Source organism: Prionailurus viverrinus, chromosome X (genome assembly GCF_022837055.1).
Source record: "Prionailurus viverrinus isolate Anna chromosome X, UM_Priviv_1.0, whole genome shotgun sequence".
Classification (NCBI taxonomy): Eukaryota; Metazoa; Chordata; class Mammalia; order Carnivora; family Felidae; genus Prionailurus; species Prionailurus viverrinus.
Window position 1 is genome coordinate 100,420,455 of NC_062579.1, and position 21,601 is coordinate 100,442,055.

General features: G+C 44.0%; 1 protein-coding gene and 1 long non-coding RNA gene across 3 annotated transcripts; one reads left to right on the forward strand and one right to left on the reverse strand.

The window, feature by feature from the left end:
• Nucleotides 1-986: 986 nt before the first annotated feature.
• LOC125157707 (uncharacterized) lies at nt 987-1,532 on the reverse strand. The gene is made up of 2 exons (XR_007149042.1): nt 1,387-1,532; nt 987-1,119 (listed from the first exon to the last, which is right to left on the reverse strand). It is a non-coding gene; the product is annotated as an uncharacterized LOC125157707 (long non-coding RNA).
• A 72-nt stretch (nt 1,533-1,604) lies between these two features.
• On the forward strand, nt 1,605-20,626 carry UTP14A (UTP14A small subunit processome component). 2 transcript variants are annotated; one of them, XR_007149072.1, is made up of 15 exons: nt 1,605-1,727; nt 2,769-2,844; nt 4,075-4,145; nt 5,328-5,392; nt 6,753-6,895; nt 7,188-7,343; nt 12,154-12,273; nt 12,372-12,466; nt 13,074-13,197; nt 13,279-13,356; nt 13,843-14,233; nt 16,330-16,733; nt 17,503-17,604; nt 17,826-17,925; nt 20,189-20,325. XR_007149072.1 is itself a non-coding variant. In XM_047844824.1 (15 exons), the coding sequence occupies exons 1-15, from the start codon at nt 1,702-1,704 to the stop codon at nt 20,459-20,461; spliced, it is 2,316 nt and encodes a 771-aa protein (XP_047700780.1). In that variant the 5' UTR covers nt 1,605-1,701; the 3' UTR covers nt 20,462-20,626. The 2 variants fall into 2 exon arrangements, 1 of the variants encoding a protein (XP_047700780.1); XM_047844824.1 differs by having other exon boundaries at nt 17,503-17,696; nt 20,189-20,626.
• The last annotated feature ends 975 nt before the right edge of the window (nt 20,627-21,601 follow it).

Consider the following 21,601-nt stretch of genomic DNA (forward strand, 5'->3'; position numbering starts at 1 on the left):
TTGGGAGTCTCTGGCTCTCCCTCTCTCTGTGCCCCTCCCCCACGCATGCTGCGTATCTCTCAAACAAATAAAGTTAAAGAAAACCCAGAGAGTCCAGTTCATAGCTCATGCTCTTCATCAATATGCTATAATGTTCCCCTTTAGCAGTTTATGGCAGTACCACAGGCTTGAAATTGCAAGGGTGTAATGGATGATGATGGAAAGGTTCAAGAGGGAGATTGGGAATGTAAATCCAATGTGAGGAGCAGCTATGAAGCATAGAGAGGAATGAAAGATGACTCTGACTTCTGACTTGACCAACTAGTAAGGGATGGTGCCAAATATGGAACTCTGGTGGAAAAGATAGAAATTATTGGACACCTCATGTTTGATGTGTCTGTGGGACAAAAGGACTGCCAGGAGGCAATCAGAGATAGTAGTCTGGAGTTAGACTGGAGCAAGAATGAGATCTGAGCTAGAGATAGAGATTTTAGAGTTCTCATACAAGTGTTAAAGGCTTAAGGAGAGCATGTGGAATAGATAGGGTGAGAGCAGAGCCTGGGGAGAGCAGAGCCATCATCATTTAGGGAATAAGTACAGGAAAAGTATCCAGCAGAGAAGACTGACAGAGGTGGCCATAAAGCTAAGATGCTAGGAGAGAGCCGTGTCATGCAAGCCCAGGAAGGAGTTTCAACAGCGACAAATTTATCTTTAATGCCACTAGAAAGTCAGTCCTGTGAAGCCATGGAACATGTCTGTTTTGTGCACCAATGTGCCCTCGAGCCTAGAGGCCTGGCACATGGTAAATGGTCAAAAACATAAACTGAATATGAGTAAGAAAAGAAACCAACAGTACCAAATACCACACAAAGTTCTGGGAAGACAAAGACTGAGAAGTCACCATTTTATTTAGCAACCTAGGGTGTGACAATCTTGTTCAGAGCGGTTTCAGTGTACTAGTGGGGTGAAAGCAAAATGGAAGTGGCTTAAAATAGACAACAAGAATGTTTTCGTATACGACTTTTCTACTTTTTTATTTAAAAAATTCTTAATAGTTGACAGGAGGTGAGGAAGTTGCAGCCACCGGTCCAGCCGATTCTTGGAGGAACCTTCGTTACGCGGGGAAGGAGGAACCTGGAGCTGCAATTACAAGGGGGCACGAGACGAAAGGGCGTTTTTCCTTAGCAGGGGAGGAAACTTGCTCCGTCCACCGCTCAATCTCCGGAACCTAGCACATGCTGGAGACCTCGCGGGCCCTCGATAAAGCCTCGAGCTGCCCGACGGCGGGCTCGCAGGACGCTGCGGAACACGGGTGGGCGCTGGAGCCTTTCCTTTCGGATCAGGTGGCGACAACCAAGGCTCAGCCTGTCCCAGGCAGCGCAGCGCCTTCGCCCTAAGCTCACCCACCTTGGACCGAGCGGGAAGCAGGAACCTGAGCGCGGACACCGGCGCTCGCCGGAGAGGACGGCGGGCGGGGGACGGGACAGGAGGCAAAGCTCCGCCCGGTGACAGGCTTTCCTCTCCAGCCTCCCCGTTTCCCGCAGGCCACCCCCCCCCCCCCCACAGGCGTCTCCCGTTCCCCGCACGCCTTGGGGTGGAGCGGAAGTGACGCGACGCGCAGCGCATGATTGGCGGAAGCAGAAATTGCTTTGCGGCCGGCACGGAAATTGCTTTTCTTTCGGCTTCCGCTCCTGATCCATGTGAGAGAGACAGGGTACCGAGATGAGCGCGGCCGGGGTTGCGGAAAGGTGAGGGGTGAAGACTGGAGCGGGGGTTGTGGGTGTCGTTGGGGGCCAGGTTCTCCGGCTTCTTCTAAGTGGGAGCTGTCTTTTAACAGACAACAGTTTTTCCTCTTCCAAGACCTCACCATTCATTACGATTTTCGCGATAGCATCCGTGAAAAGTCCTTTTAATTTCATTTAATTCGCTCCCTCCGCTCCGCAGCTTTTTAGCCTCATCCCTGTTGGTCCTGATGTGGCCTGTCCCTGTCCAGCTAATTTGTTGTACTTTACTCGTCACGTGACTCCTTTTTCTGCTGCTGCCGCTGAGGCACGGGTAGTGCCTGCGTTATAAATACCCCTTATTCTGGGAACCTTTGCTGATAGGAGTCATTTTCTCCTCTGATGCTTCATTCCCCCCCATACTGTCACTAAATATAATCCGTTTAGTAAAGGTTGCCTTGTAAAGATTGATATATACTGTTAGGTACTAATAGAGTCTGTAATTTGGTTTAGGGTACCAGTCTCCTTAGTTAAGCATCTACTTTGCCGAGGAAGCCCCAGGGAAAATAGCTTACTTGGCTGCTTTCGTCCAATTCCCTCTTTCCCCATTTCTGGGAACAAGTGATCAACTTGTCACTTTTGAGTAAGTTGCACCTATAAAGGTGTCTTCCGTGTGGAGGATGCTTAGGAATATTAATGGTGAAACTGCCTTGCCTCAAGGGCCAGCAACAGTGTCTTCTGTCACCTTACCTAGAGTCTGACATTTTTACAGCCTCCTGGATGCCCATGGAAAATGCAATACCAATCACTGAAGAGGGTTACCTCTTTTTCATTTCATGCACTTCTATAGGGGTATCACCACCCAGTGCTCACCCCTTGGGGTTGATGCCTGACTTCAGGCTAAATTTAATGTCTTGACAAATTTCCAAAGATGCCCATGCTGTTTGGTTTGTGCCTCTTCCAGGGAACAGGGCTGTTCTGTGCTTAAAAACTGAAGTTATGTTCTGGAGATTGTTTTAATAGAAGTTATTTCAATTGATAATATTTCTCTTTTGTCTCCTTTAACAGCCTTCTGGCTTTAAGCCAACAGGAAGAATTAGAGGATTTGCCCAAAGACTACCCCTTGAGCCCCAGTGAAGATGAGGTGGGTGGCAACTGCTATACTGCCTTCTCTGGTACCCCTTCTGCCTGGCAATTAGGATAGACAGCACTTTCCTGGAAAGAAAAATTATGGCAACATTGTTTATATTTGTTATGGTGTTGCAAATAAGTTACAAAGTAATATAGTATCTCATGTATAAGTTACTGTATTAAGTGCTGTGGAAATTGAAAGACTATAAGATACACTGTTTCCAAGTTGCCTAAGTATAGTTGAGTGTATAAGAACAAAACACATGGTCTTCATTATATGATTTCCGTATTTCCCAAGTTTGGATTTTTATAGAGTTACGTAGTTAGGAATCTTCCTCCACTTAAGATAGGATTACATCCTGATAAACCCATCATAGATTGAAAATATCATAAGTGGAAAATACATTCAATGCACCTAACTACTGAACATCATAGCTTAGTTTAGTCTACCTTAAATTTGCTCTGAACACTTACATTAATCTACAATTGGGCAAAATCCTCTAACACAAAGTCTGTTTTATAATAAATGTGTGGAATATCTTATGTAATTCCTTGACTACTGAAAATAAAAAGTAGAATGGTTGTATGGGTACAGAATGGTTCTAAGTGTATTACTTATTTACCCCCATGATCATGTGGTTGACCAGGAGGTGCAGCTCGCTGCCACCAGCCAGCATCCCAAGAATCATATCACATATTGCTAGCCTGGAAAAGATCAAAATTTAAATTTGAAATACAGTTTCTACTGAATGTGTGTCACTTTCTCACCATCATAACGTCAAAAAATCATAAGTCAAACAAACCATCATACGTAACAGACTGTGTCTGACTAAAATACACATAGTTAAGCTGACTCTCCAACAGATTCTATAGGAATTCTAACTGTTTATTCTCTTGACAAAACTACTTACATTGTGGGGGTTTTTGACATTAATGTTTCTGTGTCACATCATACTATATATTCCATACAGAAACATTCTCATAGCACTTTTCTTCTCAAGACTGATTAAGACAGAAGCATGACATTAGCTACAGATCACTAGGCACTGTGGTCCTCTTAATGAGGGAGTCTGGCTTTTGAAGCAGTTCTTTGTTTCAGCTTGAATGCCTGCACACTAGACCTCACCTGATTCCCCAGTTCTCCACTGACCAAAATAGCAAAAAATTTTATATGGGCCTCAATTTCCATGCTGTCTTTTCCTTTTCATTATTGTTCTCATGGTTTTTCCTTTACTGTCTCTAGGAGGACATTGATGGAGAGAGAAAGCATCAAAAGCTTCTGGAAGCAATCAGTTCCCTTGATGGAAACAATAGGTAACATTCCCATCTGTTTGGACAGGCTATAACTAGCTGCTTCCATGAGACAGATCTGCAGCTAACATTTACTGAGTACTGGGGTGCCTGGCTGGCTCAGTCAGTAGAGCATGTGAATCTTGATCTCAAGGTTGTAGGTTTGAGCCCCATGTTGGGTGTAGAGATTACATAAAAAGTAAAAAAAAAAAAAAAACATTTATTGAGTGCCTAAGACAATGAAGACACAAGTGTCAGCATCATTATTAAGAGCACATACTTTGAAGACAGACCGTGTAGGCAAATTTTTATCCTCTCTACACCTCAACTCTTCAAATAGAAAATAAGATTAATAATATTACCTACATCAGAGGGCCATCATGACATTTAAATGAGTTAATAAATGTAAAGATCTTAAGCCAATGCCCAGCATACAGTAACCGTGATGTAATTATTAGTGGTTATTGTGTTAGGCCTTTGTGCATTTTAATTCTTAATCCAAACTTACAGTCTTTTGAAGCATTGACTAGGCACTACTTATTGCCATTAGAGAAGGTAATTGACTTGCCCCAAAGTCACTTTGCTCATAAGTGACAGGTCCAGGATTCAGATCCAGGTGTGTTTGAATCCAAGTCCCAGTACCTTTTCCATTATGCCTATCTAATATTGCCTTGTGTTTTTGAAGGGCTGAGTCTACACTAAGAGATGGTTAGGGGCACCTGGCTGGCTCAGTTGGTAGGGCATCTGATTTTTGATTCCAGGGTCATGAGTTCAAGTCCCACATTGATCGTGGAACCTACTTAAAAAAAAGAGATGGTGGGGCGCCTGGATGGCTCAGTAGGTTAAGTGGCCAACTTCGGCTCAGGTCATGATCTCACGGTGCGTGAGTTCGAGCCCCACGTCAGGCTCTGTGCTGACAGCTCAGAGCCTGGAGCCTGTTTCAGATTCTGTGTCTCCCTCTCTCTGACCCTCCCCTGTTCATGCTCTGTCTCTCCCTGTCTCAAAAATAAATAAAACGTTAAAAAACAAAAAAGAGATGGTTAGACTACATAGTCCAAGATAGGAACAGATTTCCTGGTTTCTTTGTGACAAAACCTGATTCTAAAACAGAAATACATGAAACCAAAGCCTTCTTTGAAGAGAAAAGTGTTTGTTCTCCAGAAAAATGTGTTCATTCCTACTATATTCTGCTTTGCCTAATTTCAGGTGGAAATTGGCTGAGAGATCTGAGGCTAGTCTGAAGGTTTCAGAGTTCAATGTCACTTCTGAAGGTAAGTTAACAAAGGAAGTAATCAGTATATGGAGCTTGTAGAGTTACAAAAGCATCATGGTTGCTTCACCCCCACCGCCTGGAACTGTTTTTGATGTGGTTAATGGATCATACCATAAATACTTACCTGTGAGTGGGTGAATATAGGTAGTCAGATCCCCTTGAGTTTCTTCCAATTCTAGAAGAAAGCCCTAAAGGCTACAGTCAAGGTCTCCCACTGATGAGCTACTTCTAGGGTATAGTGACATGAATGAAGACAGATGCTTCATGGTTTCATTTTTATTTCAGTTCTTACAGTACTTTGAGTTGGGACAGGCAGATAATCTGCCGGAGTTCAGAGAAATCAAGTTACTTACTCAAGGGCCTTCACCTACTGTAGTGTTTCTCAACCCATTTCCTTTATTGTTCCCTGAGAAACCTTTTTTTGGACAATTTGTTTTTGATTGCCTCCCTCCCTCCCCACTCCCACAACAAGGAAATCAAATACTAAGGAATAAGATTTTGGTGAATAGGGTTGAGCTTTAGAGGAACACAAAACTTGAAAATATCTAAGATTTTTTTTTCACCACTCTCCTGCCTCCAGAACCAATTTTCATCCCTTGGGTGGGCAAGTAATACCTCCCCTAATGTGAATGAGTGATCTGGTAAATTGCAGAGTTGGGATTTTAACCTGATACCAAGTCTAGATGCCTTATCACCATATCCACAGTTTAGGCAGCTCTAATGAGTTCTGTGCTTTCTAGTAACCACTAATGTAACCCCTCAGAACAAATAACAATGTATTCTTCAATCTTATTCATTCAACAAATACTTAATATGTTTCTACTATGTATTAGTTTCAAGGCAGTGTAGATACTGGGGCTACTATGAAGAATAAGACAGGAGACCCGCTTCCTGGGGTTTACCATGCTAAGGGGAGAGCAAGTGGGGAGACGGTGAAGTAACTGACTGGCTGCTTCAGTTTGGCTGGGCCGTGTCCTTTAGAATGATGTAATTCCAAATATCAAAGGGAGCCACTGGAGGATTTTCAGCAGAATCCTGACCTGCCGTGATTTACAGCTTGAAAATCTAACTGGCTGCTGTGTGAAGAATGAAGGGCAGTGAGGCAGAAGTGGAAGCAGAACGACCAAGAGAAAAGCAAATGACTTTAAAATAAATCATTTTCTCCTCTCTTCCATCCTCTAACACATATGGGAATGTAGAATGATGGTGTCACTATGGCTGGCAGTTAAAGAGAATTCTTCCTGCTTCCCTGCACATCTGCCTGCCTACCAGCATTTTCTATGGAGGCATCTCCCTATGGTATATTGAGATTTTTGCCTCCTTTCTCAGTCTGACCAGAAAGTTTGGCCTTTCTGCAGGATCAGGAGAAAAGCTAGTCCTTTCAGATCTACTTGGGCCTGTTAAAACTTCATCCTCATTGGCTGCTGTGAAAAAGCAACTGAATAGAGTCAAATCAAAGAAGACTGTGGAGTTACCTCTTAACAAAGAAGAGGTTGAGCGGGTGAGTTATAGAGAAAGTGGTCCATTAAGGGGAAGAAATTGGACTGACAAGGAAAAATAGGGTAAGAAGGGAAGGAGGGGAAAAGCCTGACAAATGGGGGGAGGGCAAATCGTGATTGCCACAGAAAAGATTAAAACAAATCTCGGGGAAAATGCATCCTAAGGAGTAAGCAAGAGCTAGTCTCTAGCATGCTGTTTCTTAGGCTAAGAAACATTGGCTCCTAATTCTCTCCTGGTCCTTTGAGTTCAATGCTTAATTTCATGGCTCTTTCCTTTTGTGTACTTTGCTTCAGATCCACAGAGAAGTGGCATTCAATAAAACCTCACAAGCCCTCTCCAAATGGGATCCCATCGTTGTGAAGAACCGGCAAGCAGAGCAGCTGGTTTTTCCCCTGAAGAAAGAGCAGTCAGCCTTTGCTCCCATCGAACATGTGCTCAGCAGCTGGAAGGTGAGCGCACACAAGGAGCTGCACCTGGGCGGGTGAGGGTGCACTTCCTGCCATCCATGTGACTGGGGCCTCATAGGCCAAAATCCCAGCTGCGGTCTCTTCGTGTCACAGGCAAGGAAGGGGGAGGGGGTTAGTAGGACTCATTGTCAGTCACGGAATAGTCAGAATAGCTCTGTAGTCACCCTTCAGCCATTTGTAACACACAGCATGTGGTTATTTTCATGTTTTTGTGTGAAAACGTGATTGCCGGTAGCGAGGGAACATGATGTTTTCTTTTTCACACCCCAGTTTTTAAAAAGGTGTTTTTTTTTTAATTTTTTTTAAGTTTATTTATTTATTTTGAGAGACAGAGAGTGAGAGCAAGCACATGTGCAGGGTGAGGGGCGGAGAGAGAGAATCCCAAGCAGGTTCCACATTGTCAGTGCAGAGCCTGATGCAGGGCTTGAACTCATGAGCCGTGAAAGCATGACCTGAGCCAAGATCAAGAGTTAGACGTTTAACCAACTGAGCCACCCAGGTGCCTCTAGAAAGCTTTTAAAACCACATTCTGACCTGGGGAAAATCAGGAAATCAGGAGCTCAGCAGCATTAATGAGCCTTGGTAGGACTATGTATGAGCAGTAGAACCAAAGTTTGCTTGTAAAGGAATCCCACAATAAAATGTAACGTATTGTGAATAATGACAAGAATCTTAGCAAATAACTCATTATGATCAAGCTGCAGAAAATAAAAAAGATATCTTAGAGCTGGGTTGTCCAAACACTGATCTTTGGCAAATTTTTTATGCGTCTGAAGCAAAAGAATAATGGTGAGAGTAGCGGATGTAAGTTTAGCAGCTCTTCTTTATTATGAAGTTATCCTTTCCATTTTAATAGTGTTGAAATAGCTTTTCTTTATGAAATGATAGCAGTAGTAAATGATGGGACTGGGGGTGGAACAGTAGTTATGGCCTCGTTGGTAATCCTATGTTGGTCCCCAAAGTCTCAACTTTTATTCTGTGAACAACTTCGGTACAATTACTTTCTTTTCCAATACACTGTTGGTTATGGAGTCTATAATGGGGCATTTTGTTTTAAGTAGGAATAGTCAAAAACAGCAGTGCCCAAAACATGGATAGATGCCCTGTTTATGTTTTCTTCTCTGCTTTCTAAGAATCCAGAAATAATAGTGTTCTATGTGTCGGGAAGTTGAGCTAATTAAAGCTAATCAAAGTAAACATGGCTTGCTGCCATAGCTAAACATTGAGCAAGTTGTTGCTTATTACGGGGATAAGCTCTGTTTCTCATATTGTTGTTGAAGTCACTACCATTCTCTTTCTAGGATGCTTCCTTTCCCACATGAAAAAGAGATCAGGTTTAAAGTGTGGCTGCGGGATAGAAGGGAGACTTTAGGAAAAAAAATAAGAGGTAATAACAATTTGCAGGATTCAAAAATAAAAAGTATAGAAGATACAGAGTGAAAAGTCTGACCCTACCCCTATCCCCCATCCATGGTTTTTACCCCTGTACTCACTTAGAAGTAACCATTTTATAAGTCTTTTATTGTTAACCTAAGAGTTTGCTATATTCGTGTTTACCTTGTTTTTTAAATTCATATATATATATATATTTATATTTATACACACACACACGTTTTTCAATGTCTATTGTGAGAGAGTGCACGTGCATGCACAAGCAGAGAGGGGCAGAGAGAGAGGATCCCAAGCAGGTCCACGCTGTCAGAGCAGAGCCTGATTCAGGGCTCGAACCCAGAACTGCGAGATCATGACCTGAAATCAAGTTGAAATCAAGAGTTGGACACTTAACCAACTGAGCCACCCAGGCGCCCCACCTTGGTTTTTTTTTTTGTTGTTTTTTTTAATCACAAAACTAGTGCACTACTATGCATTGTTCTGCAAATGACAATGACAGTGTAATCTTAGAGATAGCTGGAAAATGCCTGGCTGGTTATTAAACATGAGATGGTGGAGGAGTAGCTTGCACTAAGAATGGCACAGCCTCTGCTTTCCACAAACTCCCTGTGCAAGACTGAGTGGAGTGCCCCCACATGCTGTACATGAATCTACTGTACCATTTATTGGAAGATTCGTTTTGAAGAAATTAGGCCAGAATGGCACACAGCAATAAGGAAACGCTTGGTCAGAGGTTGCTTTCTGGCTAGCAGCTGCGCTGTCTTCTTACAGCTTAGAGAGTGCCAAGTACCAAGGACTCTGGAGATTAAGGATCCAAAAAGTCTACACTATCATTTGGCCCAGCTTCCTAAAATTCCATTTCACTCCAAGAAGATTTAAATGGGATAATGCATGAGAAAGCATTTGTAAACTGCGAAGTGCTAGAAATGATGTAAGGTAACTTCCTACCCTCTAGCAGCCTACACTAGCATTACCCAAAGTGTTCTCAAAAGTTTAGTTTTTCAGTATGCCCTCAAAAAGGTAGGGTTCCATTGCTAGAAAATGTTGCATGCCCCTGCTGGAGATTAGCAGCTCATGATATATACTAGCCTTTTAAAGGTTATGAGAAGACACTAAAGAAACCCCTCTGACCTACTCTAGTCCAGAGTGTACAAACAAAAATCAAGTAAGTTTCATTTTGCACCTTAAAAAAATAAATCTTGTTAGCTGGTGAGGCACATGCTTTGGGAAGAGCTGGTCTCCACTGCTTCCTCCGTTCTCCCACCTTTTTCCCGACTACCCCACTGACTCTTCTCGAGGGCATTAGTGAGAGGCCTCTGAATCGCCAGATCCTAAGCCCTTTGAGTCTTCAGCCTATTTGACACTGTTGACACATCACATTGGTTAAAAAAAAAAAAAAGCTCTCCTCCTTTGGCTCCTGTGGTGACATACTCCTGATTATTTTTTATGTATCCGACTGTTAGTTCTTATTATTGCTCTATAAATTCCATGGCTTTTGGCTGTCACCTGTGTATGCTGCAGGTCACTCTCAACACCTTCTGAGCTCCAGTCCCATATTCCATGTGGCCAGTAGGCCTCACCTGGGTCTCCCATATGCACCTTAAACTTCACACAAAACAAAGTCATCTTGGCATTTTCCTTCCCCAGACTCCCAAACCCTGAGCTGCGACCTTCATTCTGTAAGTCAGTCAATGGCATAACTCCCTACCCCAGTCCCTCGGGTTGGAAACCTCAGCCATTTGATTCCTCTTCCTCTTCCTCCCTTTAACTGCTGCCCCTTCCCAGCCCACAGTGGTGTGCTGCTCCTGTAAACTCTGTCCGCAGTGGCTCTCAGACCCCTGGTTCCTCCTCTGATTTTCATTTTCGCCCATCATTGGGCACTTCACACATGACCCCTTACACAGTCACCAGAATTTTCTTTCCAAAACAAAACTGAGTGTCACTCTCCCACTTAAAGTCCTTCAAAAAGCTCTCTATTTATAGAACAAGACAGAAGGACCTAGCGTCTTGGTTACCCTGGACTACACATTTTCCCTTACATATCTCTCTTTTCCATAGATATGTTTTTATTTACCCTCATCTCCATTTGATCCCCCCACCTTTACAGAGTTGTACTTAATGCCTCAAAGCCTAATTCAAAAAGTCCTTCCCCAAGCCCAACCCACCTCCTAATCAAAATAAATTCTTCACTTCCTTTCTGATTACTCCTATCATATAACTACCATGTAACCGATTACATTGCTAATAGTACATGCGTCTCTTCCCTCCGAAAGGCTGTGAGCTCTATGAGGACAGGAATGATCTTATTTGTGTATTCCTAGTGCCCTGCGCAAGTGCCCGGAATGTAGCTCCAATCAATAAATGTTTGCAAAATTGAATTGGAAGGAGATTACAACATTGTATTATAAATCACTTTGTAGCCTGTGATTGATCACTACTGGCAAATACTAAAAATGAAAGAACATGCACCTTTACTATTCAGTAGAATAGGTTTATGGTTAAATCAATAGCACCGTGTAACGTGTGATGATGTGTGTTTATGCATTTGTCCAGAAATTTATAAGTTTAATGCCAACCATGATGTATATGGCTGTTGAAGAAAACCACATATAATATATGCACAAGGTTAGAAACTGGCTCTGTTGCCTACGGCTGTCTTTGTGCCTTGCCAAAGTGGACCGTGGCACAATTGGCCTGATTATTTTAGCCACCTACACAGTATCAGTCAAGCAGTAAACAGCATCTTTTGTTGACATATGGAGTAACTGGTTTAGAGTCCATTCATTCATATGTAGAGACTACATAGCATGCAAAGTTAACTGTAAACTAAGGAATTGGAGCCAAAGTTAGAAAATGGCTAGAGTTAAATTTGAACTGTCAGGGAGCTAAGACCTAACCTCCCCTTTCTTCTAGAAATATTCTTTAAGGGAGGTTTATAGGAGTCTTAGATTCCTAACTATACAGTAATACGCACACATGCTTCAAATATACATAATACAGGGACCATTTTGTCTTGCCACTATCAAAACTGACAATTTGGTACTGCTGTTCTTCTGTCCTACCAGCATTTACCTTAAGGGCATCCTGCTTTGATGCTTAAGAGAATGGTATTCTGTTTTACATATTTTGGTAATCTGAACAGAGTGATCCCTTCAGTAATATTAAAGAGTAGGCTCAGAATCCAGTTGCTGACGTTGTCTTAAATTGGAAGAAAATAAGGCTTTATCCTACACAGCTGAACAGTGAGACTGGAACCCCTTCTCTTGCTGTAACAGCCAATCCTTTCCAGTTAGTGATTCCCATTATATTAATGTGTTGGGTTGTAGGATGGTCATAGGATTGTAAACAGAGAGACTAGGAGCATGGTTTAAGACTGCGAATGTTATGTTACCTCCTTAAGGCAAGGACTCCCCTGGAGCAGGAAGTTTTTAACCTCCTCCATAAGAACAAGCAGCCAGTGACAGACCCTTTACTGACTCCCGTGGAAAAGGCCTCTCTCAAAGCCATGAGCCTGGAAGAGGTAAGTGTAATAGGCCCTATTATACGCCCAGACTTGCTCTGTTCCTTCCAGCATTTGCCCTCAAGCCCAGGAGTCACTGTAAATGTCATTCATTATAGGCTAAGATGCGCCGAGCAGAGCTTCAGAGGGCCCGGGCCCTGCAGTCCTACTATGAGGCCAGGGCTCGAAGAGAAAAGAAAATCAAGAGCAAAAAGTAAGGAGGCCCCTATTGAACTGGCCGTGGATTCCCTGAAAGAAAGTAAAGCGGCTAATCATGGGTCCTTAGGAAAGAACCTTTGACCTAGTAACTGGGGTCATGTAGAAGACGTCCCAAATAAGAATGACTAGGGTTTGTTTTTTTTTTTCTTCTCAGTTGAACCTCATAGTTTTGCCTGCTTCGGTAGTGCCCTCTCCTCTGGCTTTGCCTTTCAGTCTCAGTCTTGCTAAAAAGAGGACTGTTCAATTACTTTCTCTCCCTTCCAGGACATCACGGAGTGGTTCTGCAGAATGAGCTCTGAATTCTACAGCTGTTGAGGCCAGTAGGGCTTCCTTCCTGCCTTTTTGCCTCTTTGGAACTTCTTCTACTCTTTCCTTGTGCTCTAGAAGCAGAGGGGACTCTTTGCTCTGCAGAGGTGTGCCCCTGGGGGCTGCAGGGACTGAGAGGCTTGCCAGTCCTCTCAGGTCCCAAACTGGTTCCCTATAGTCAGCCAGCTCTGTGATGTCCATTCTAGCCCCTGCACAGGGAAACTCCTTGGGGAGCGGGAACACTTCTGTGTGTGGCATCAGTGTTTCAGCTGAGTCTCTGCCCTCTTACCCTGTAGGTATCGTAAGGTTCTGAAGAAAGGAAAGGCCAAGAAAGCCCTAAAAGAGTTTGAGAAGCTGCAGAAGGAGAATCCTACTGCAGCACTGGAAGAATTGGAAAAAATCGAAAAGGCCAGAATGATGGTGAGGCTGCTCTTGCCCCTACCCCTTGAACCGGCTTTCCCCCAAAAGTGGTAAGGATCTCACTGTGCCCTTTCTTTCCAGGAGCGAATGAGCCTTAAGCACCAGAACAGTGGGAAATGGGCAAAGTCAAAGGCAATTATGGCCAAATACGACCTGGAGGTAAGAGACCATCAGGGTGAGAGAAGAAATGGAATTGGAGGACAGAAAGGAAAATCAGTCCATAAGGATGCTAGCAGAAGCAGAGTTGGGGAAGAGCCCTGAGTAAGAATGGAAAACCAGGATTCTGAAAAGGCATCAGAAAATCTCTAAGGCAGAGAGGAAAAGAACCAGAAACAAGGTGGAAAAGGAGAGATGAAAGGGAAACAGCATTGAAGGCAAGTCCAGTTAAAGGGTAGAGGAGCATTGTGGTTTTGTTTTGGTTTTTTTTTTACCTTGTTTCATATGTTGATTTCCTTGAGGACAAAGACTTTGTCTCCCATTTGATTCCATAGCCATTAACACAGTGGTATAGGTGCAGTTTAAACAGGCATCGGTAAGAAACACTTAAGTCAAATTGAGAGGAGGCAGCTTTAAGAAATGGACCAGGAGAGGTGTTGTTGCAGTCACTTAATGACAAGGCACTCGTGTTGTGACTCCTTCCTCCAGGCTCGCCAGGCTATGCAGGAACAATTGGCCAGGAACAAAGAACTGATGCAGAAACTCCAGGCAGCCTCTGAGAGTGAGGAAGAAGAGGGAGATGTGGAGGAAGAGGGTGAACTCCTTGTCCCTGATGCAGTGAATGAGATCCAGATGGATGCTGATGGACCGAACCCCTGGATGCTCAGGAATCACTCCAGCGGCACAAAAGAGGCCAGAATCCAGGACCCTGAGCAACTTCCAGAGCCTGTGGCCCATGAGACTCCTAAAAGTGAGGAAGAGGAAAGACCAGGGGCAGAGGAAGAAATTTTGCTGAACGAATTTGAGGAAAGGCGATCACTTAGGAAAAAGGCTGAGCTCAACCAGGACACCGAGCCGGTGAGCAGACAAGAGCCAAAAGGTGAGTTATGGTGGACTAAAATGGAGAACTGCCCAGGGCTAGTGCCGTGGGTGGGCTGCGAGAGGAAAAGTGTCCACGCACACGTGCTGCACAGTGATTAGGCCCTGGGTACCTTCCACAGAATGCCATGGGTCCCTGAAGAGAAGATTGATACGTAGTAACTCTTTTTCTTCAAAGGCATTTAACACACAGTCATCTGCATGGCTGTACAATGTGTGTTCGGACATGTTTTCTGCTCTTGAGAGCCTATAGTCGTCAGAAAAAACTGCCCCATCCTTGAAGGGCAGGAGTTAACAAACCCGAGAGAACTGCCTGTGGTAGGATGGCAAGTCTGAGAGGCCGTTCATTCCCACAGACACAGGTGGATTATGAGGCATTATGAAATTTCTTCAAATTACTGCCAAGTTTTCTGTTGTTTGTAAAGTAGGAGTGGCATTTTTAGCACTTCATAATGTTGGTTGGTATGTGCCGATATGGGGTGAGACTTTCTTGACAGGAACGAATGACTCCACAAACTACATGGTAAATTAGAATTGTCACCCAATGCTCAGATTCAGTTTGTATATTATATTTTGTGTTATCTTAAGGAGATTTTACATTAACAACCTTAACACCCTTGAGACAGGTCAGAAAGCTCCCGTCTTGGCAAGAAAGTCCGCTTAGGAAACTGCATTCAGAAATCACTTGGCTTTCTGGACAGATTCTTGGGTCTGATTTTATTTCCTGTAAGAATAATGCATTCATATGATGGCAAGAATCTGTTTTTCCATGAAAAAAAAATTGTTTCTAAAGAGCTGTCATTTAGAGTGTGTTGCAGGCCCTTTACTTTGGGTTCTCAGAGAGTTCTGGGATTAATAGTTGCAAGCAGTCACTTCCAAGAGGACTTTGGAAAGCCGCACTGCAGGCTGAGATTGTGTGGCAGTCCTTACAGGACCACAGAACAGCAGCTGTGTTGTCCTAAGCCTCAAAAGATGGTCATCTAGCTAAATGTATTGAGCACTTGTTTGTGGTATGAAAGGTGGATTTGGATTTCCTTGGATGACAGATAAATAGAACATTCCCAAACCTTTAGGTTCAGGGAAACCATGTCCTAAAATAGTAGGAAGTTGTAGACCCCAAATAAAATGAGCAAGGACACTTGCTCCTTGAGGAATAAACATACATGTGTCCAAAGGCCATATTTAAGTAGCTTCTTAGAGTGGCTTTAAGCCAAAGCTAGAGAGCAGGATGAACTTGGGAATGGAGGCGACTTGAGTCAGTGCAAAAAAGAGTTTAGAAGTGTGTCGCTACCATATTTCCCTCCAGGCTCTCAGAAGCTAGTGGTATTGCTCACATGTTGCTTGTGACTGGAAAATGCCAAGTGACTTGACTTGGCCACAGCAGAGTGTGAAATGCTGCTTTAAGATAAACAGTGCTGGGGGTGCCTGGGTGGCTTAGTCAGTTAAGGGTCTGATTCGGTTTTGACTCAGGTCATGATCTCACAGTTGTAAGATTGAGCCCCACATTGGGCTCTGCACTGAGTGTGGAGCTTGCTTGGGATTCTCTCTGTCCCTCTGCCCCTTTCCCCCACTCCTGTGCTCACTCTCTCTTTCTCTCTCTAAAGTAAAAAACAAAATAAAGATAAAAAAATGCTGGATTTGGTTTTTACAAATAGGAAATGACAGTGTAAATTACAAATAGTAGATCATCACATTTTTATAAATTGCAATGAAGTTGCATTCCGAGACTACCTGTTAAAATGACTTTTTTAAAATTTTGAACTTGGGGCCGTCTCTCCAAGCAGGGTTTACTGTGTGCAGCAATGAAGCCACAGTTCCAGTTATGCAGTGAGTCACTGGCATAGCTGGGAATAGGACCCAGGACATCTGCTTCCAAATGTGCCACCTTTAACTACTAAACTCTATTGCCTGCTACTTAATAGGCAATGATTAGTGAACTCTCCAAGAGATCTAGTGAATGGAATCGTCTCTTCCCCATCATGCGTAGCCCTGTGAATGGGAGCACCTAAATGCTCATTGTTAAGTGTGCTCAGTAAATGCTCATTGACAAGGCAACTTCCAGCCTCCTTTTCTGACAGCTTTCATTTCTTCCCTCAGATTCTAGCAGCCAGGAGGTGCTGTCCGAATTGAGGGCACTGTCTCAGAAACTCAACAAGGAAAACCAGTCTGGGAAGCAGAAAGTGAGTTCAGCGAGGACAGTTCAGGTAGTCCAGAGAAAGGACCCTACTGAGGAAGAAGAGGAGCCCCTGTTGCTGCAGAGGCCGGAGAGAGCACAGACTGTGGAAGATCTAGAAGAGCTGGGCAAAGAGGGGTGTTTTCAAAATAAGGAGGTTCCCAGGTCTGTGTTAGAAGGGCAGCAGCTGGAGAGGAACCCAAATAATCATGCTGGTGCTCCCAAGGAAAAGAAAAAGAAGGAGCAAATGATTGATCTACAGAACCTCCTAACCATGAAATCTCCTTCTGTGAAGTCTTTGGCAGTGCCCATGACAATGGAGGAGCTGGTGAGCAGAGCCAGGGGCATAGGCTATTGTGGGGGATCACCGCTGGGGCAGGAAGTGTCCTTGCACAAGGAGTAGAATCAGTGAAGTTGTGTTGTGCTGGGGGCACATTTCAGTAGTGGAAAGGTCCAGAATAATATGGGGCCGGGCCAGTCCCAGTGACAGTTTAATAGATGCAAATATGTGAGTGCTGCTGAGATTCCCACATCTTAAATCCTGAGCCACCAAACCCTCCGTGGGGTGACTGTAAAACTGCCCTCAGAGGAAAGAGGGAGGCACTCAAAGCTCTGCTCAGATCCCAGGCAGGATGACTCAAAGGTATAGTTGTTGAGCTATTGCCAAGGTTTTGCTCTTATTCACTGGGATCTGAAATGGTCCGAGACTCCCTGGTTAACTAATTGAAACTGCTTCAGTGAGGAGCCCCGGTGCCTGGTGCCCGTCTTTTCAGGGATGTGAGCCGGAGGACACCCACGTTCTAGCCAGGCCACTTGGAGCTCCTCCTCCTAACGCAGGTCATTCCTTCCTCCACACTGCAGCTTCCTTACTGTAAGCTTAAAATTATGTATATGACAATGAGTTAGGGAGATTTACCCTAGAGAGAAGAAAATCAAAGTGTGATTGGCTAACCAATTCACTTATACTGCAAGACCATCATTGTTCAGCGCTTTTCCCCTAGGGGGCGCTAGAATGTCACGACCCAAAATTTAAACGTTCTTGCCAGGAACCATAGCTCTTCAGGCAAGCTGTAGCTCTCACTCTTATTTCTTCCCAGGAAGATGAAGAGGAGAGAGATCAAAAGCGGATGATAAAGGAAGCTTTTGCTGGAGATGATGTCATCAGAGACTTCTTAAAAGAGAAGAGGGAAGCTGTGGAGGCGAGTAAGCCAAAGGACGTGGACCTGACTCTGCCTGGCTGGGGCGAGTGGGGTGGTGTGGGCCTGAAGCCCAGTGCCAAGAAAAGACGCCGGTAAGAACAGGGAAGAAAGCCTGTCAGAAGTGCACCAGGTTCTCCCACTTCACCCTCCTGCGTCCTCCCTGCCCTTTTGACTAAGTCTTTAATGCTCTTAGTCAGACATCCCACTGTTCTGCTTTCCAGGTTTCTCATTAAAACCCCTGAGGGTCCTCCAAGAAAAGACAAGAATTTGCCAAATGTGATTATCAATGAGAAGCGAAATGTTCATGCAGCAGCTCATCAGGTGAGGGAGAGAGAAATTCTTTGCTGCCTCGCTCTCTTGCTTGGGAGGAATATTCTAGCACTCTGTGGTAAAGAGCGATGTGTGATCTTGACCACAGAATCAAAGCTGTTCTCTTTTTCACGGACTGGCTCTGAGATGAATAATTCCAGATTGATTTCTGCTGTTTTAATTTCTGACTGGGAAGAGGTTGAGGCTTAAATGGTAATCTTTGCAGCAGTGGTGAGGCCCCCAAATCAGGTTTTTCAGCTAGTACTCCAGATAATTCTGATGCAATTGGGTCTCACCAAACTAAGAATTACTGTTCTTCACACTTGTCTTTATAGTCAGGATAATGTTGAGAGGCTATAGGTTTGAGCTGCATCTTAAGAAAAAGAAGACAAACTGGTACTCATTCAGGACAGCGAATGGAATTAAAATTGTGTGTTATGACAAACCAGGGATATTTACCAAAGAGAAGCAAATTTGAGCATGATCATGGTCTGCAAGTACGTTGAAGGCCATCATGTGGAGTGCAATCACATAAGGTAGCAGTTAGAGGAAAAGCAATGCATTCAGTTCAAGGAGAAACTTTGTGGGGCGCCTGGCTGGCTCAGTTGGTAGAGCATGCAGGTTTTGATGTCGGGGTCATGAGTTTGAGCCCCATGTTGGGCAAGGAGCCTACTTTAAAAAAAAAAAAAAGGAAAAAGCTTTCTGCCAGTCCAGAGGGAGAATGGGAACATGTGTAGAGGGGACTCAGGAATGAGATTGAACTCCATGACTTTTATGTTTCCTTCTGAAAGTCTGTGACCCTGAGATCTGTCCCCAGCCAGTACAATCTTGAAATGAGTTGTAGTTTTTCTTCTGAGAAAGAGGGGGAACTGTTTAATAAGTACAAAAGAGAGGTAAGAAATTATCATTTCAGCAATACTCTACTGATCTTATTTTGCGAACCAATCCCTGCAGAAATGGAATCGTAACCACTGTAATCCCACTTGAAGATCTATAACCAGAAAATAGGCAATGAACAGGCAATTATGGGATAAATGAGAGAGAAAAAGCATGCTTCACCAGGCCAGGAAGGGCAGCATGGACCTCAGTAAAATCACCCCTCCCTGCTAGGAGCCTTGCCTTAAAAAAAAAAAAAATACAGTCACAGGAAACTGACAGTTCTCCAAGAATCTCCCTGATTTTCCTCATCTTTTTAATAAGGTATAGACTTCAGGTCCCAGCATGCAATAGAATACAGTGTGCTTGAAGCTGAAGGAAAAAAGAAAAGCCTCCCAAGACTGAATATTTTGCCCACGTGTTTTTTTTCTCTTGATTTACATGACATGCACAGATCTAGCCATCTACCCCAATAAGACATTCCCTCAACCTAGAGACCATCTGTGTCCTTCACCACCATCAGGACCCCCGGGCAGTACTCAGCTTCTCTTGAGTGTTTCACTGAATATCTCCAGAGACTACTGTTCGTAACTTCCTGATTTTTCTCCTTATGTTTTTTTCCCTCTTCTCTAGCCCTCAGAGGTAGTGTTTAAGGATTATTTAAATGTCTAAAGTAGCACATTTGGAAGCTACTAAAGTAGCAAGTTTGGAATGGAGAATAGTACTAGGCAAGGAAAGGAACCCTGGGTTCTGTTCTCATTCACTGCTCATTTTATGCAATTTACTTGCATACATCACTTCCCCTCTCTAAGCCAAATTCTGGGACCAAGGAAGATGACCTTTGCCATTATCTAGGCCCTTCCAGCTCTGACGTTCTGTGATGCCAAAAGAGGATGAAGCTAACTGAGCATCACAGCCTGGTATAGTTCAGGATTCATGGCAAACCTTAAAACATAAATCCTGTTTATCAAGGAGAAGAGATTGAGAGCTTGAAGAGGGTAGGAGGGCCACAACATTCCCAGGGACCCACAAATGTCCAGATGCTTCTTGCAGTCACAGCATTGTATAAGAAGACCCACTTAGGAACAGCAGCCCTGGAGCTAGTGTAGCGTTCCTACACTACAGGAATGGGGTCAGGGTGGTTTTTCAGTTCCTAGATCGTTGGGTAAGCCTTGGGGGCTGTCTAGTCCCAATTAGTCCCCTCCACTCCTAGATGTCCTCAAGCAGATTGGGACTTCTAAGGTTAGATTGGGCGCATTGGGATGCCTTGGCCTCTCAGTTGCTTCACTCACTGAAGCCATGTATACCTGTGGCCTGTGCCCCAAACTACCTGCCATTAGAGTTTACCAACTGCACCCCAGGTCTGGCTTGTGACAAGTCACTCTGCCTTCCTTTCCAGGTGCGGGTGCTTCCATATCCATTTACCCACCATCAGCAATTTGAAAGGACCATCCAGACCCCTATAGGATCTACATGGAACACCCAGAGGGCCTTCCAAAAGCTGACTATGCCCAAAGTTGTCACCAAGCCAGGGCACATCATTAAGCCTATAAAAGCAGAGGATGTGGGCTACCGGTCTTCCTCAAGGTCGGACCTCTCTGTTGTACAGAGAAATCCAAAACAACTCACTGTACGTCACAAAAAACAGCTGAAGAAAAACTCTATAGATTGAGTTCCTGGAGGAATGATGTCTTGGTGCCCAGAACTAGGAGCCCCAACTGATCCTCCATTATCCCAGTTTTACTCCAAGCTGCAGGATCAATTCCAAGACTGGCTTAGCACACTGTGAGTGTAGTTGAGCTGTATTTTAGAAATAAATGCATTTTTATCTATTTAACTGGAGTGTATTCTGTGTTGTCACACGTCAGACAAGACACCTTTGGGTGCTCCCCATTGCATTTTTCCAGCCACACTTGTTAGGGAAGCCTCATTTTCTCACCAAGGATTATATAGTTAGTCCTAAAACAAAGTGGAGAGAAGTTACCATAGCCTATGATCTTAAATATATTATCAGACACAATCCACTATAAATAACCAATTGGAAGACTCAGGGATAGTAAATACTGTATACCCTTAACCTCTGAACCTAAATACAGCATGCACAAACCGTCTGGTGGGATTGTGTCCTGCACTGGCCCTAGGGTGGTGCTGAAGCTGGCTTCAACTTTAGTCACTACTATTGTTTCTTTCCATGAAAGAGCCTCCAGGCTTGCAGGGGTTGCGTCTAGCGTAGTTGGCACTTTTGCCATTCTTAAGATGGTGAGTTTTTACCTTACCCTACAGATGAGGTAGATGAGCTTCCAGAAGTAAAGCTCTATTCCTTTACTTCCTAAGACCAACCTCTCACTGCAACTGCTATATGGCAATTCACATGGGCTTCTCAAGTCTGAGGAGGCTGCCTGTCTTTAGTTGACAAATACATACATGGCAAGAGTCCCTGCAAACAAGATTGCTAACAAGGAATTGGAGAAACTTTCTCTGATTCCAAAAGGACATAACCACTACTGTGCTACACCTCCCAGCTTGGATGTGGGTCTCCCCTGCCCTTTTAGAGCAAGATGGGGGTGAATTTTTGCATGTCTACAGACCCCTCCGAGAATTTGATGGGAGTTATGAACTCACCTCAGAAAAATGCACACACATGTATACCATTTTACATACAGTTTGAGGAACTTTACAGACATTTGGAATCCCTGGGCTAATAGTTCTGCAACTCCACCGGTTTTACAATCCTCCCCCAAACCGGCACGACCCTGTCGTCCAAGCACACAACTCTCCAGATCAGTTCCAAAATGTTTAGACCTCAAAGGTA

What these genes read in the sequence shown, in the direction of transcription:
- UTP14A (XM_047844824.1), top strand. Translation starts at nt 1,702, where the DNA reads ATGAGCGCGGCCGGGGTTGCGGAAAG. An exon ending in GTTCAATGTCACTTCTGAAG is followed by an intron (nt 5,393 to 6,752) that starts GTAAGTTAACAA and finishes GCCTTTCTGCAG; the next exon opens with GATCAGGAGAAAAGCTAGTC. An exon ending in TGGCCAAATACGACCTGGAG is followed by an intron (nt 13,357 to 13,842) that starts GTAAGAGACCAT and finishes TCCTTCCTCCAG; the next exon opens with GCTCGCCAGGCTATGCAGGA.